At 41.6% G+C, this 16,843-nt stretch overlaps 2 protein-coding genes and 1 pseudogene across 5 annotated transcripts in view; 1 reads left to right on the top strand and 2 right to left on the bottom strand.

Moving 5' to 3' along the window:
- Positions 1-5,184, top strand: part of LOC129865084 (tubby-related protein 3-like) — a 37,965-nt gene extending 32,781 nt beyond the window's left edge. For all 4 annotated transcript variants that reach the window (XM_055937554.1, XM_055937553.1, XM_055937556.1 and 1 more), the window contains 2 exons: positions 1,151-1,322; positions 1,490-5,184. In XM_055937554.1, the coding sequence (XP_055793529.1) occupies positions 1,151-1,322; positions 1,490-1,623 (306 nt within the window). In that variant the 3' untranslated portion in view covers positions 1,624-5,184. The remainder of the gene's footprint in view (positions 1-1,150; positions 1,323-1,489) is intronic.
- A 4,886-nt stretch (positions 5,185-10,070) lies between these two features.
- On the bottom strand, positions 10,071-12,709 carry LOC129865082 (E3 ubiquitin-protein ligase TRIM35-like; annotated as a pseudogene).
- Positions 12,710-13,211: 502 nt separating this feature from the next.
- On the bottom strand, positions 13,212-15,772 carry LOC129865081 (E3 ubiquitin-protein ligase TRIM39-like). The gene is made up of 6 exons (XM_055937552.1): positions 15,310-15,772; positions 15,064-15,159; positions 14,760-14,987; positions 14,464-14,486; positions 14,248-14,375; positions 13,212-14,057 (listed from the first exon to the last, which is right to left on the bottom strand). The coding sequence occupies exons 1-6, from the start codon at positions 15,706-15,708 to the stop codon at positions 13,495-13,497; spliced, it is 1,437 nt and encodes a 478-aa protein (XP_055793527.1). The 5' UTR covers positions 15,709-15,772; the 3' UTR covers positions 13,212-13,494.
- Positions 15,773-16,843: the final 1,071 nt, after the last annotated feature.

Here is a 16,843-nt window from a genome sequence, read left to right as displayed (position 1 = left end):
GGGTAGGAGAAAATCCAAAGAAAAACCAACCGTAATTTTTATTTTTTTGTAGAGACCATCCTCTTAGAATGGCAAGTATAAGGTCATACTGAAAATGATCTTCCTGGATGCAATTCCTATGACGTCCACAGGGTGTCAGCAGTCTGTTCAAGGTTTAAGGCTTGTAATTTCAAAAACGAAAAAGAAATATCAGTTTTAGTACAGGGGCACAGTCTTGAAATTCGTGTTTGCGCGCGCCATGAAGACAGGACGCACCTTCTAAAATCGGTTTCCTATTGAACATACTTCTTTCCGTAAGAATATTATAGTTTGATTACATTTTAGGGTATCCGAGGAGTAAATAGAAACATATTTTGATTTGTTGAAACAAAGTTTAGGGGTAGATTTTCGGGTTCCTTTCTCTGTATGTTGAACGAGTGGATTACTCAAATCAATGGCGCCAACTAAACAGACTTTTTGGGGATATAAAGAAGGATTTTATCTAACAAAACGACACCATGTTATAGCTGGGACCCTTTGGATGACAAATCAGAGGAACATTTTTCAAAAAGTAAGTGAATATTTAATCGCTATTTGTGAATTTATGAAACCTGTGCTGGTGAAAAAATATTTTGATGTGGGGCGCCATCCTCAAACAATCGCATGGCATGTTTTCGCTGTAATAGCTACTGTAAATCGGACAGTGCAGTTAGATTAACAAGAATTTAAGCTTTCAACTGATAAGACACTTATATGTACCTAAATGTTTAATTTCCATAATTTTTCTGATTATTTATTTGAATTGCGCGCCGTCCAGATTCACCGGAAGTTGTCCCGCTAGCGGGACGCATAGCCCTAATAGGTTTAAGACTCTGGCATTCTTACATCTTGAAATAGAAAATCATTTAGCACAATCTGAATAATGGAGTGAGTATTGAAGTCAACATCATGTAATGGAAACTGAGGCTAACCCACTAAGGGCTGTGAGATGTGGTCACTGTGGAGTGACGTCAGATCAGATGGTTTGGATGTCTGGTTCGTATTCATTAGGGCACTCAATGGAAAACTAAATTGAGCGTTCTTATTGGATAAGTCAAGGTTGTCACTCCGTTTCAGTCCTATTTCTTCTGTTTAGTGCCTAATGAATACAACCCTGTTTGTGTGTTTCCAGGAGCAGGACAGCCTTCTAAGTAAGTGGCAGAACCATTCACTGGAGAACCTGATCGAGCTGCACAACAAGGCCCCCGTGTGGAACGACGACACCCAGTCCTACGTGCTCAATTTCCACGGCCGCGTCACACAGGCCTCTGTCAAGAACTTTCAGATCGTCCACGACAACGATCGTGAGTCGATCCGTCAGTGCTTCTCTTGACTCTTTCTCTCTTCTCTTTCTTTCTCTCTCTCTCGCTCTTTTTCACTTTCTCTATTTCCCACTCTCTCACTCCCTCTCCTTGGGTAGAATGGAATAATGATTTCACATTATTGAGTCATCTCTTCTCTCTTCCCTCAGCGGACTACATCGTAATGCAGTTTGGCAGAGTGGCCGAGGACGTATTCACCTTAGACTACAACTACCCCATGTGTGCCCTGCAAGCCTTCGCCATTGGCCTGTCCAGTTTCGACAGCAAACTGGCCTGCGAGTGACCAACCCCATCACGACTCCTAACTCGCCATTCCCTCCATGGCCTTTTCAAACCACTCCCTCCCCCTCCAGGACAACGCCAACTCCACAACATCGTCCCTCCACCTCCCCCTCACAGGATTCAGCGCCTTCCTTGTACAGCTCACCAGCAGTCTGCCACTATGAAAATAATCATGAACTATGACCTCTCACCCCTACGTGGTACATCCAATCATGGCACACGAATCACGCTGACTTGGAGAGCGGATGAAGAGAGTGGGTGTGTGAAAGAGAGGACAAAAGAAAGTAGATTTGGGTGGAGGATATAAGATTTTCCTTATCGGCAGAAAAATGAAATTACCGTCCGCAAAGGGAAACTGGTCACAAATCATCAAGGCGCCTTTGTTTTCATTTGTATTTATCTGTAGTTCTGTTTCATTGAGTTTGTATTGCTTTTTGTTGCTTTAGCTGTTGTATATTGGTGATTTTATGTATATTGAAATTGATTGAAAGGGAAAAAGGACACCAAGCATCATAGAACAAACTGTCGTGGGCACTTCCTGTTAGGGACAGGACTAACACAGACTAGACCAGGTCACAGGATATGGTGTCTTTGATTTTATATCAGATTTGAATGTTTTATAGGCCTCAAAACATGCCTGATGAACTTATGAGTTTGTTTGTTTTTATGTTTTTAAAGTTGCCTTTAATGTTGATTCCAAGTGTCATTTTACATTCTGTTGCCTTCTACAATCACTTGTGCGATTCTTTTGACCAACTCTGGAAACTTTATGGCCTATATCCTAAAATTCACCTCACTGTCTTCAAATGGTCACGTGGCTTTGGTTTCCAGCCATTTTGCAGCTTCAAGATGTTCAATAATTCTAACGTTAAAACTATTTCAACACTTTTTTATTTTCTTCCTCTTGAAGATGAATTTCTCGTAATCACATTTATTTGCCTGCATATCAGAAAGTCTTGAAGTCATGCATGTCCATCCAATGTGTCCTCATCTGTTTTCTTGTTTTAAAAACACACTTTTACTAACGTATCTCAGTAGCATTCGGAGGAGTTTGGAACGGAACATTTCTTACTGCAATTCCTTTGTACATGTCATTTTGTGATGTCTTAGCCCCAAGTTAAAACCTCACGGGAAAGTCAATAGAGTTGCCCAGCAAGCGCGATTAAAGGATTTTATTATAGTTTTATATAAGATATGTCTTAATGTTTGGACATACGGCTCATTGTCAAATATCACGAAATGTCAGTCCTAAATGTCATGTCAATGTGTGGAATACAAAAGTTAGCCTGGAATCCAAACAATAGAGGAATATTCCGTTTGGATTCCAAGTGACAACGGTCACCCTGTACTCAGTCTACATTATATGCCAAACTTATCTACCCATTTAAAATTACACCAGATTGGATAATAACACTACATTATATATTTATTTTACCAGGTAAGTTGACTGAGAACACGTTCTCATTTGCAGCAACGACCTGGGGAATAGTTACAGGGGAGAGGAGGGGGATGAATGAGCCAATTGTAAACTGGGGATTATTAGGTGACCACGATGGTTTGAGGGCCAGATTGGGAATTTAGCCAGGACACCGGGGTTAACACCCCTACTCTTACGATAAGTGCCATGGGATCTTTAATGACCTCAGAGAGTCAGGACACCCGTTTAACGTCCCATCCGAAAGACGGCACCCTACACAGGGCAGTGTCCCCAATCACTGCCCTGGGGTATTGGGATATTTTTTAGACCAGAGGAAAGAGTGCCTCCTACTGGCCCTCCAACACCACTTCCAGCAGCATCTGGTCTCCCATCCAGGGACTGACCAGGACCAACCCTGCTTAGCTTCAGAAGCAAGCCAGCAGTGGTATGCAGGGTGGTATGCTGCTGGTAATGTATATGTACTGTAACTGGAAGTGCTACTCTGTTCAGCAGACTACACTTGTACTGTACCATGAAGTCATTGAGAACCCACTGGGCCAGAACTGGTTGGATCCACGTTGTTTCCACGTCATTTCAACCCCAACATTTGAGGTGATGACTTTGAATCAACGTGGAACACTGATTGGATTTACAAAAAGGAATTTCGTCTTTTTTTTAACCCAACTTTTAAATCCAATGACTGGGTCAAATGTTTGGTTGATTTCACGTTGAATTCGCAACTCAACCAAATGTAAATCAAAACTAGATGTTGAACTGACGTCTGTGCCCCGTGGGAAATTACTTTTGGGGCGACATTTAAGGTGCAAAATAGTTCAAATCGGTGCAAAAATATATAAAAAGGTGACCATAAAAAGTTATTTAAGTAGATTTTTTAGTACACTGAAAAATGCATAAATAGTGGCCTTTTTCACAATGCTCGTTGCTGAAGAAAAGTTAAAAATTACATCACAATGCCAAATTATTACTTTTACAGTATTTTTTGCATAGGTTTGAACTATTTTGCACCATGAAAAAGTCACCCTTGATTAAAGTTTCAGCTGGATGGATATGCTATAGAGATGATTCTGTCCAGTAGTGTGATTCTTGTTCTTGGAGAATTAGGAACATTCCTGGGTAACCTGCAGGATGCATTTGATTCCTGTCCAAACAAGACAAACACTGATTATGTGTGACAGTGTCGGGAAACAAAGTTAATTCACAAGATGTACTGTTAGAAAGAGGGAAAGGGTTTGTTTGTACAAAATATATAAAAGAGAAATATACAGTTTTACTACAAGATACTTAAGGGGAATTGCATTCCATTCATAACTTAACTTTCTGACACTTTTTGGGGAATTGAATTTCAGAAATATGACTGTAAATAGAATAAATTAAGATATTGTAAAGTGAACAAGACCCCTTGTAAGTTTAAGTATTCAGTAAAAAACATTTATTTGCACCCTTTCTAATTCTCTACTTTTGCATATTTTTTTATACTAAATGTTATCAGATCTTCAACCAAAACCTAATATTAGATAAATGGAACCTGAGTGAACAAATAACACAATTACATACTTATATAATTTATTTAATAAACAAAGTTATGCAACACCCAATGCCCCTGTGGGAAAAAGTAAGTGCCCCCTTAAGCTCAATTACTGGTTGTGCCAGTTAGCTGCAATGACTCCAACCAAACGCTTCCTGTAGTTGTTGATCAGCCTCTCACATCACTGTGGAGGAATTTTGGCCCACTCTTCCATGCAGAGCTGCTGTAACTCTGACAATTGAGATTAGGTCAGGACTTTGACTAGGCCATTCCAAAACTTCTAATTTGTTGCCTTTTAGCAATTTATTTTTGCTTTTGATCTAATATTGGGTTTTGGTTGAAGATCTGATAACATTCAGTATCAAAAATAGATAGGCAGCAAAAACTTTTTCACATCACTACTGTATAAACTTTCATTCATAGGCTAGGTTGTAGCAACCTCATGATGGGTATAGGGAAAATGTTAGTATCATGTAGTAGCCTAAACCTATCGGTGTTACATTAAACTGGGTGAATGGAATATGAATGACAGTCATCCAATATTCTGTAATAGAAATAAGACTATGCGATGTTAAAAATAAATCCTCCCTAACCATAAACGGAACCGACTGCCCCTGATGTATTCAGTAAACCCATTTATTTTCAATAACATAACGACTTTACAGTTCATTAAGAACCTTTTTGAAAGCAACATCTAGAACTTTTAATGTATTTTTTTCTACATTACCAAGTGTTACAATTGCTTTGATTATTAAAACATTTAGAAAATATATCAAACTTGTTTTAGTGTTACATTTATAATTCCATTTTAAAATGGGACGTTGTAGAAACTTACTGTAAAAACGGTAATTGTAAAACTTCATAAAACGCATATCTATTCTAAAAACATTCCACGTCTTTGGAAGGCTTTGAACATTATCCTTTGGACTGGATACACAAACATTTTGTTTGATACAGTTTTGACTGATCTATTCTTAATGCTGTCTTTCACCTTAATGCAAGGTGTTGCAGTACGGTCTGGTGTGGAATGAACATCCAGTGAACAACAACAGTTACCATCACAGGCAGCAACACTAGCTCTCCCAGGGCAAACCTACTCATTGACGTTCACCACTAGCAGTTCTTTGTATTTGATCAGGTAGTAGGGGTAGCACTGGCCCCGGTCAAAAACTACAAAGATGGTGGGGTTGACCAGCTGGTCCACACAGGTGTCGTATAGGTTGTAGTCCTCCTTCGTGGATCTGATGGGTGGCGGCCGGTGGTATTTGCACTTGTCCACGCTCACCTTTCCTACCAGCACCTTGGCCAGGAACATGTGACGCATCCCGGCGTCAGGTTGACACCGCAGCGAATGTGTTGGAGTAGGAGGCGTCGCGGGCGAAGCTAGAGCCGTAGCCGTACACGAACCCGTTGACTCCCGAGACGCGCGGGTCAAAGTTGTTGTGGCAGATGTCCTCAATGAAGTCCCCGACGGTCCCGTGGAACAGGTGCCTCTCCAGAGCCCCGTCTTCCTTGGTGTCACCACGCTTCCGCATGTGCTCCTTCTACCTACAACAGAAACAATGCCACCTAATGTATGTATTCATCTTAAATTCAATAGGTTTCTATCAGTATTACATTTATTCATGGTCAAATGGAGCAGGAAAATAAAAAGCCATCTCCTTTGGATAACCCTTATCAATACAATTATCTGTTGTGTGATGTAATATCGCACCATGTTATCCATCTTTTCCCTATCCTTTATCCCATTCCCACATGACGGCCATATACAATAGATGAGGAAAATGAATGGCTATTCTCACAAGAATACATATCAAAGAGGGTGTCCCCATCCACACCTTTGGAACTTGTCCCAGTGGAGGACATTCTGGATCTGGCGGAGGCTATCTCCACCCGGGTCTCTGACAGGGTCTTGTGGAACAGGCTGTGGACCTTCTGGAAGGCCTGGGTGCTGGCCGGCACATCCACCATGCTGTAGTCCTGGTCTGGGACGGAGCTAGGGGTCCACACTGGGGGGGTACCAGGTGCTGAACTCCCCCAGGGGGTCTAAACTGAAGTTGGCCGGGGAAGGCTCGGTGGATGTGCCGGCCAGACCATCCAGCAGGATACCTGTCCTATGCAAGACAAGTAGATGGTTGTTTTAGTGAATTTAGTTGATGTTATTATTGATGAACTAGTAGTAATATGGTGTGATTCCAGTATTATGAGTAGGACCCTGAATAATTCTCTACCACCTGACCTATGACATTAACCTGCAGTTCAATCATTTTACTGGTAACACTGCAGTCTCTTTCAATCACATTTCAACATAATGAACACATGGATAGTCGTGGTTAGTCATTTTACAGGTCAGGAGTATCTTTCGAGCCCCTCCAACACAGGTGCGTCCCCTTCAGGGTCTAAATGCCAACAGGTGCCTTGAGATGACACTATCAACCTTTTGGTGCTGTTGGACAGAACTACTGGTTTGAAAAAGAGTGGAGAAGTTCTCCTGGCCCCAATTATGAGTAACACTACATGACCAAAAGTATGTGGACACCCTTTCAAATTAGTGGACTCTGCTATTTCAGCAACACCCATTGCTGACAGGTTTATAAAATGTTTTCATTGAAAAACATAAGCAGTAGAATGGCCCGTACTGAAGAGCTTTTGTGAAGTGGAAACTTCTAGGTGCAGCAACGGCTCAGGGAAGTGGTGGGCCACACAAGATCACAGAACGGGACCACCGGGTGCTGAAGCACGCAATAATCGTCTGTCCTCGGTGGCAACACTTACTACCAAGTTCCAAACTGCTTCTGGAAGCAACGTCAACAGGCTTCCTTCACAACCCTCCCTTGGGTTGTGCCGTGGCGGAGATCTTTGTGGGCTATCCTCGGCCATGTCTCAGGATGGTAAGTTGGTGGTTGAAGATATTCCTCTAGTGGTGTGGGGGCTGTGCTTTGGCAAAGTGGGTGGGGTTATACCCTGCCTGTTTGGCCCTGTCCGGGGGTATCGTCAGATGGGGCAACAGTGTCTCCCGACACCTCCTGTCTCAGCCTCCAGTATTTATGCTGCAGTAGTTTATGTGTTGGGGGGCTAGTCTGTTATATCTGGAGTATTTCTCCTGTTTTATCAAGTGTCCTGTGTGAATTTAAGTATGCTCTCTCTAATTCTCTCTCCTTTTCTCTATCTCTCTCTCTCGGAGGACCTGGACCCTAGGACCATGCCTCAGGATTACCTGGCCTGATGACTCCTTGCTGTCCCCAGTCCACCTGGCCGTGCTGCTGCTCCAGTTTCAACTGTTCTGCCTGCGTCTATGGAACCCTGACCTGTTCACCGGATGTGCTACCTGTCCCAGACCTGCTGTTTTCAAATCTCTAGAGACAGTAGGAGCGGTAGAGATACTCTGAATGATCGGCTATGAAAAGCCAACTGACATTTACTCCTGAGGTGCAGACCTGTTGCACCCTCGACAACCACTGTGATTATTATTATTTGACCCTGCTGGTCATCTATGAACATTTGAACATCTTGGCCATGTTCTGTTATACTCTCCACCCGGCACAGCCAGAAGAGGACTGGCCACCCCTCATAGTCTGGTTCCTCTCTAGGTTTCTTCCTAGGTTCTGATCTTTCTAGGGAGTTTTTCCTAGCCACTGTGCTTCTACACCTGCATTGCTTGCTGTTTGGGGTTTTAGGCTGGGTTTCTGTATAGCACTTTGTGACATCAGCTGATGTAAGAAGGGCTTTATAAATACATTTGATTGATTGATTGATACAGAATAAAAATATTCCAAAACATGCATCCTGTTTGCAATAAGGCACTAAAGTAAAACTGCAAAAAATGTGGCAAAGAAATTAACTTTATGTCCTGAATACAAAGGGTTATGTTTCAGGCAAATCCAACACAACACATCACTCTTCATATTTTCAAGCATGGTGGTGGTTCCATCATGTTATGGGTATGCTTCTCATCAGCAAGGACTAGGGAGTTTTGTGGATAAAAAGAAACAGAATATAGCTATGCACAGGCAAAATCCTAGAGGAAAACATGTTTCAGTCTGCTTTCCAACAGACACTGGGAAACAAATTCACCATTCAGCAGGACAATAACCTAAAACACAAGGACAAATATACACTGGAGTTGCTTACCAAGGCGACATTGAATGTTCCTGAGTGGTATAGTTACAGTTTTGACTTAAATCGGCTTGGAAATCTATGGGAAGACTTGAAAATGGCTGTCAAGCAATGATCAACAACCAACTTGACAGAGCTTGAAGAATTTTTTTAATATGTTTACATACACTAAATTGACTGTGCCTTTAAACAGCTTGGAAAATTCTAGAAAATTATGGCATGGCTTTAGAACCTTCTGATAGACATATTGACATAATTTGAGTCAATTGGAGGTGTACCTGTGTATGTATTTCAAGGCCTACCTTCAAACTCTTTGCTTGACATGAGAAAATCAAAAGAAATCAGACAAATTGTAGACCTCCACAAGTATGGTTCATCCTTGGGAGCAATTTCCAAACGGTACCACGTTCATCTGTACAAACAATAGTACGCAAGTATATACACCATGGGACCACGCAGCTGTCATACCGCTCAGGAAGGAGACACGTTCTGTCTCCTAGAGATGAACGTACTTTGGTGCGAAAAGTGCAAATCAGTCCCAGAACAACAGCAAAGGACCTTGTGAAGATGCTGGAGGAAACAGGTACAAGAGTATCTATATCCACAGTAAAACGAGTCCTATATCGACATAACCTGAAAGGCCGCTCAGCAAGAAAGATGCCACTGCTCCAAAACCGCCATAAAAATGCCAGACTACGGTTTGCAACTGCACATGGGGCCAAGGATCATACTTTTTGGAGAAATGTCCTCTGGTCTGATGAAACAAAAATAGCCCATAGCATGGTAACGTTACCTGAAGGACAAAATAAATGTCCCAATCCTATCCCGAGTCTCTGACAAAACAAAAGCCTAATAGTTTTAAGGCAACACTCATCACAACCAAAATCCAATTTGCTGGAATCCTAAAAACGCTTAGAGATATCCTGTGGACATTTAATGAAAAGGTACTAATTAATACGAATGCTTGAGACTTTGCCTATGCTTTTCGTCGTGTTTCTCCTTGTCTCGAATTTGCACAAACTTACTAGCTAAATGACTTGCATCGCATGATGCAAAAACAGAACATGAACTTACTTTTTACCTGACAACGTGCAGTGTTTCAGGCTTAAGGAATCTGTCGACATTTTGTTTTACTCAAAAAAGTATTTATTGGTGAGTAACTTAATAAGGCATTTATAGTTAAGCCTAAAACATATCTGGAAGTCGTCAAACAATATTCTTACAGGATCATTTGTATATTTCAGGGGATACCATTTGAAGCTGTTATTACAGGAATGGTTTAGCCCAACTATTTGAAATTGATAACGACTGCACACAGACACAAAGTTATCTTTGTATTTTCTAATAAAAGGAAGATCACCACAGCAAGTCTGATATATTCCATTTTATTTAGTTTTATTGCACACAGAAAACTAAACTTTTATTCCATACACAATCAAATAAATGTCAACACTTGTCCATTAGAAAATCAAATGTCAGTGTTTATTTAAAGGCAACAGGTAGCAGATATTTAAATATTATTTATCTATTCGATTTTTTCTTATGACAGATAAACTCAACATCAAGAAAGATACTTTAGAGACAGACAATTCCATAACACATTCTCAGGTGTGATCTACAGCTTTCACTGAGACCTCTAATGGCTCAATCCTCAGAGGATACTGCTTACAGCCAACCCAGAAATAGGGGAAGACCCTCTCAGAAAAGGTGTGTTTGAAAGTGTAGATCTGCGTGTTGTCAGCTGGGTCAGAGAAGCACACTCTCCCCTTCTCCCAGTCTAGCTGCACTCTGATCCTCTGAGGGCTCTTCTTCAGATTGAGTCGCGTCAGGGGTGAGGTCCCTGCAAAGTACATCTTGTGGTAAAAGTACACGGACAGGTATCCATTCTTCAGTACGGAGGAGACCTTGTCTTTCCTCTGGATGGACTCTTTGGCTACACCGAGGACCCAGGCACTGTTCTCTCCAACCTCCACGTCCCAGACATGCTTTCCTGAGCTGAAGCCCTCAGAGCCCAGTACGCCTGTGTCAGGGTCAAACCTCTCAGGGTTGTCTGGAAGCTTCTGTTTGTCATCGCTGTCCCTCACACTGGTGAGGTCATCAGACAGCAGGAGCCAGGGGGCAGCCGTGTTGGGGTCCAGAGTCACTGGCGCTGAGGAGAAAGTACAGCCAGTTACCATGATGTAGTGGTTCTCACCACTAATTGCTGTGTCAATACACATTAAGAAGCACTTTAATTGCTTAAAAAGTTAACGTTTTAGTCTATCATGTAACGAAATAGACTAGTCTTGACACCGAGTGATGTTCAACACACTCTGCAGTTAGTACTCACTGTATTTAACAATCCCTTGCATCTTCTCCCACACTTTGTATTGAAGTGAGCCCAGGTACTTGGCCACATCGATGAGTGCTCCCAGGACCATAACTGGGTCCTGCAGTATGCTAGACTGAGCACTATACAGCCAGAAAAAGTAGGAGTTAGTACTCATCATGTAATTGTCTGTAGACAGTGAAACCACCAGGGGTTGTAATGTACTCACCTTCTCACTGTCTGCTTGCATTTCTGGAGAAAAAACATATCCTCCAAAGCCATCTCCTCCTCCACGGCTCTGATTGTGTCAGAGAGAGAGGCCAGGGTTCTGTCCATCTCCCTCATACTCTGCCTCAACATCTCACTCTTACTCTCCTCCTCCTCTTTCAGAGCTGCAAGCCTAGCAGCCTCTTCAGCTTGGAGGAAATGGTGGAGCGTCTCAAACTCCTCATGAATCGTCTTTGCCACAAACCGGGCCTGGATCTGAAATGAGACCTTTGTTAAGATTGTGTGTTAACATATGAGAGATTTTGATTTCATATTATGACCAACCACCAACATTACCTGAATGTGTGTCACGGTATTTTCATAGTTTTGCTTCATTTTATCAAAAGCTTCCCTCTTCACTTGCAAACAAGTAAGCACAGACTTCATCTCCTCCTACAAAGAACATTAAAAAGACAATTGGACTAAGAATAAACAAAACATATCAGTTCTTCAAAAGGCAAACAATTGCAGAAGGCATAAAACAGATTAGCTCAAACTCCCAGCATTTTCCCCATTACCTTCATGTTCACCTCTGAACTCATAAAATGCTATCTAGAGAACTCCATTTATATTTATAGGGCTGCCTATCACAACACCAGATTACCTTCATGTCGCCTATAGCCTCTCCCACCGGGCAGCACTCATGGTTTTTATGTTTCCTGGAGGTGTGACAGACCACACAGATGGGCTCCTTGTCCTGCAGACAGAACAGCTTCAGCCTCTCCCCGTGAAGGGAGCACAGCTCACCCGGTTCACACAGCTCCCCTGTAGGCCCAAGCGCTCCACTCTCCTGGATGTAGGAGTCACACAGGTTCTTTAGGGTGAGGCTGGCCACCGGCTCATCCACAAACTCCCTCCTACAGAGAGGGCAGTCCCGGGCCGACCCCTTCCCAGACCAGTACTGCTGTAAGCAGGCTGCACAGAAACTGTGGCTGCACTTAAGGACCACGGGATCCCTGAAGATGTCACAGCACACAGAGCAACAGAGGTCCTCCTCTGGGAGAGAGAATCGGGCAGCCATGCCTTCTTCACACGAAAGTGACTCCTCCTCTGGAAGGGAATGTAGGGCAAAGGGACACACAGAGCTGTAGGTATTAGACAAACACAGAGCCAGCCGTTGTTGGTGTTATAGTTAGCTAATGGCCTCTGTACAGTATTTACTTTAACTTTACCTAGCTAACTATTTGGGCTCAACAACATACTGTCTGAACTTCAAAATAGCCATACTTACTGCCTAGGTCAAGTCGATGTTTAGTTTGGGAGTGCTTTAATAGAACAAGTTACAGTGACACTCACCTGCTATCCAAGACTCGTCTACAGGGGACAGCGACCAAAGACACGTAACTAGCTCCTTGTTTTATCTGCGACGCCAAGACCTGTTTTGACTTCCTTCTTCCTGTTATGGTGTGACACATCATTATGGGGGTGGAGCCAGGCAGGCCATTCTTTAACACTTTACCACCAGTTCCACTTCGTGCTCACATTGGTTTCATTATTTGGTGGTACTTGACTGTTACTCCATTGTATGTGTTTGTTGTCATTGTTGACTTTCTAAACAAATTATTTATTCATATTAAAAGTAATGTTTCACTAATGAGTTGTAATGCCACGAGCACTACAAATACATCATATAAATCAACTACTATTTGAATGCTAATGTCATAGCCGTGGGATGTATTTACTCCGTTGATATTTACATTTTAGTTGTATGCCCACTCTTTGTCTATAGGCCCATTTTGCAGTGTGGCATTGAGCAACAGTGATCTCTACTGTATACCGGTAGTTGGAGATCCCCGTTTAGTGGTGAATATTTGTAATGGTAGCAAATTGAAACTTTATTTTATAATGTGTAAATGAATTAAATGAGCTAAACCCACTTAAATAATTAGGAAGGTCCATTCAGTTAAATAAAAAAGCACAACATGAAATGCAATAGACACTTTTAATATTTATTTAGATAATTGACTGTACTTTACACATTTTACATAATGTAACAACTGCTTTAAACACTCGTACAAGCATTATGAGATAGAAAGTTGTTACCATATAGAAGGTATATATGCATTCCATTGGCATCAATTAGACACTACTTATAACCATAGTATGCTTTGTGTTGAGGCAAGTCTTACATCTATTTACATGGAGCTGGATTCAACTAAAGTTCACAGAATGGGGTCCCTCTAGTTGACACATGTTAGTAGATATTTGTCCCCACATATTATAAACCTGGCAACCTGTCTCCACTCATGTTTATATTCTGCCCAAAGTTGGGGCTAACTGACAAAAGGCGCAGTGGGACAAACTGATTGGTACTGTAGAAGTATGGGAACACTTTTTCAGTGAATGTATCATTGAAGGTGTACAGAATAGTGCTCTTAGTGGGATCAGAGAATGTCAGCTCCCCCTGGTCACAGTCCAGACGTACTCTGATCACTCGTGGGCTCTCATCCAGCTTGATCTGGATGCGTGGTTTTACACATACTCTGTATTTCCCACTAATATATCTGATGCTCCACAATCCGCTCTGAGGCTCCATTTTGAGTGGCTTGTTGCGCACAATTGACTCTTTGGCTACTCCCAGGGTCCAGTTATCACTTTCTCCTACCTCTACATCCCAAAAATGTCTGCCTTTACTGTAACCTTCAGAACCCAACACTCCCATTTTTAGCCTCTCAGGATTTTCTGGAAGGTTCTGCCTCTCCTCAATGTATGTCACAGTGGTCAGGTCATGAGTCAGTATGAGCCTTGCAGACACTGTGTTTGGATCCATGGTCACCGAAGCTTAAGGGGAAAGTTCCTTGTACTTTAATATTGTACTTTAATACTGAAGTGTGTGGGTGTGTTGGGAGATAAAACCATTTCAAATAACAATTGAAAAAATACATGTATTTCCAAAGTATTGTGGCCTTATTTGCTACAGTAAGATAGTCAAGATATTAAAAAACAACATTTGTGAAAAACTTGGACTTACTATAGTAAACGATCCCAAGCATCTTCTTCCAGACCTTGAATTTCAGAGATCCCACATGCTTGGCTATGTCAATGAATGCTCCTGACACTATCTCAGCATCTGCAGTGTCTGTTGCTGTGGATTCGGCTCTATGGGAATAATAAACATCAGTGCTGTTGTAAATGGAGCGTAACATGTATTTAGTAGGGATGAAATGGGACTTAATTTACAACATACCTATTAAGTATGACCTTGTAATTCTACAAAAAGAAGGACATATGTCACTATGTTATATCAGATGACACTGAGATAATTGAAAAAAAACTCACAGAGGAATAAATGATTTACAGTTGTGAAATTATTCACCAGCAATTTCCGACCTGGTTGAGAATTTCAAGGCGTTTTACGACATTTGACTGCAGCCTAGCAGTGTGACGCTTGCGTCTTTTGGACGAACATCAGTTTTTGCAGTGAGTTCATGAGCTCATGTTGGGAATTTACATCTTTGTAATTTAAAAAATCTTTACCCTTACCTGAAGGAATGTGATAGTGTCAACATCCATGTCCTTGATCATCTGAATAGTCTCTATTAGGGTTGAAATCTGCTTGGTCAAAGGCTCAGCTCTTTTTCGCATCACTTGACATTTCTGTTGCTCCTCCTTTCTCAGGGCAGCTATCCTGGCTGTCTCTTCATCTTCCAGGAACTGGTGGAGTTTCTTAAACTCCTCCCTTATCTGCTCCTCTCCACACTGGGCTTGACCCTAATAGACAAGATTAAACTTGAACACCGCTCAAATGTTTCCATATTTAAAAACACATTTTTTTAATGACAGATACCTGTATATGCGCCTCCCAGGTTGAATGGCACATCCTAGCTGTGTTCATGTTTTCTAATTCCTTCTTCAAAGTGGAACTCACACGCTGGATTTCACTCTAAAGATAAATTAAAAGGGATTATTGTAAACCTGGTAAAAACCAAACCAGCCTTTAATCCAGCCAGTCACTCTCTACTCAGTCGCATAATGACATTGAAATGACCAGTTAAAATAAAAGCAAAGGGAACAGATACTTTCACAAACTGACCTTCAAATCAGGCAGAGCCTCCTCAATGGGACAGCAGTCATGGCCTTTATGTTTCTTTGATATGTGACAGACAACACATATGGGCTGCTTGTCATCAAAACAGAAGAGTTTGAGTTTCTCTCTGTGCTGCTGGCAGATATCCTGAGATCCTTTCTCGTTTTCACTCCCTCTCTGGAACGATTCACAGAGACTCTTTAAGACCAAACTTTGGCTTGGTTGCTCAATTGAACACTCTTTACTGCATACAGGACACAGCAGATTGTCCATATCCTTCCAGTATTTCTGAAGACACTCCTCACAGAAGCTGTGGCTGCATTTGAGGACGACAGGGTTGCTGAATATGTCACTACACACGGGACAAGAGAGGTGTTTCTCCAGGAGAGACAAGCTGGCTGCCATTATAATGTATCACTCAGTGTGCTATTCTGTCTTGGTCAAGGTTAAAATACATAAAGCAAGTTAACAGGGTTGTGGCTCAAGGGGCAGGTTATACTGGTTATAAAGATATGACACAGACTAAAACTCCACCCACAGTTACGTTTTCATATTCCAGGAAATGAAACCAAAACCAAAACCAGAACTATCACATTTCCCTCTGCATCCTGGCAGGAATGCAGATGTGTGTAGTGTACCAACCAACAATAATGAATGATCTAACACACTCGAGGGATATAAAACAACAATAAAAAATATGTTAAATCAAACAAGTAATGACTTTACCACTAGATGTCAGTAGGTATCCAGCCATTGCAATGAGTAACAGTTATTACTGTGAAAAGCATTGCAAAACAACATTGTAGACTGCCGGTAAAGACATGGCAGTATTGCTTAATAGTGTATAAGTATACAGACATGGTCACCCAATGAGTTATGCTGTTATTACATGTAATGTACTTTCAAATCTAGTTGGAAAATAGTCAATTTACTTTGAACCTGTCCTTCAACACACCAAGGCACATCCTACTAACAAACAATTCCTCGACTAAATGCTATTGCAGTCTCTCTCTCTCTCTCTCTCTCTCTCTCTCTCTCTCTCTCTCTCTCTCTCTCTCTCTCTCTCTCTCTCTCTCTCTCTCTCTCTCTGTCTCTCTCTGTCTCTGTCTCTCTGTCTCTCTGTCTCTCTCTCTCTAAGATGGAGTGGCAGGCAGGCAGAGTGATGAAGGCAGGCTTAGTGTTGTTCACATGTATTTTTCATTCTTATCTTGACCATTTTCCCCATCCATCAGTATATCCCTTAAATGATTGTAATGGTTGGATTTCACAATGTGTTGCCTCTTTGAAATGTCAATAAGGCATTATGTGTTGAAGTGAATTCTTCCATCTGGACCCTGTTGTTTCAGATCAAAATGATGTCATTTCAAGTTTGCATTTTAAGTGTTCAGTTTAGAGTCCACTTGGGTTTGAATGTCTGTCTCGGTATAGATCTTCTGTATAAACTACTGTGTACTATATTCTCTGTGTAGATTGATATCCTCATCTAGTTGTGAGAACTTGAAATGGCAGTAAATGCAAAAAATGTATCATCTGTCAATCA

Source organism: Salvelinus fontinalis, chromosome 11, assembly GCF_029448725.1.
Source record: "Salvelinus fontinalis isolate EN_2023a chromosome 11, ASM2944872v1, whole genome shotgun sequence".
In the NCBI taxonomy this organism is placed as follows: domain Eukaryota; kingdom Metazoa; phylum Chordata; class Actinopteri; order Salmoniformes; family Salmonidae; genus Salvelinus; species Salvelinus fontinalis.
Note: the sequence above shows the minus strand (reverse complement) of the source record. Positions and strands in the feature narration are given on the sequence as shown.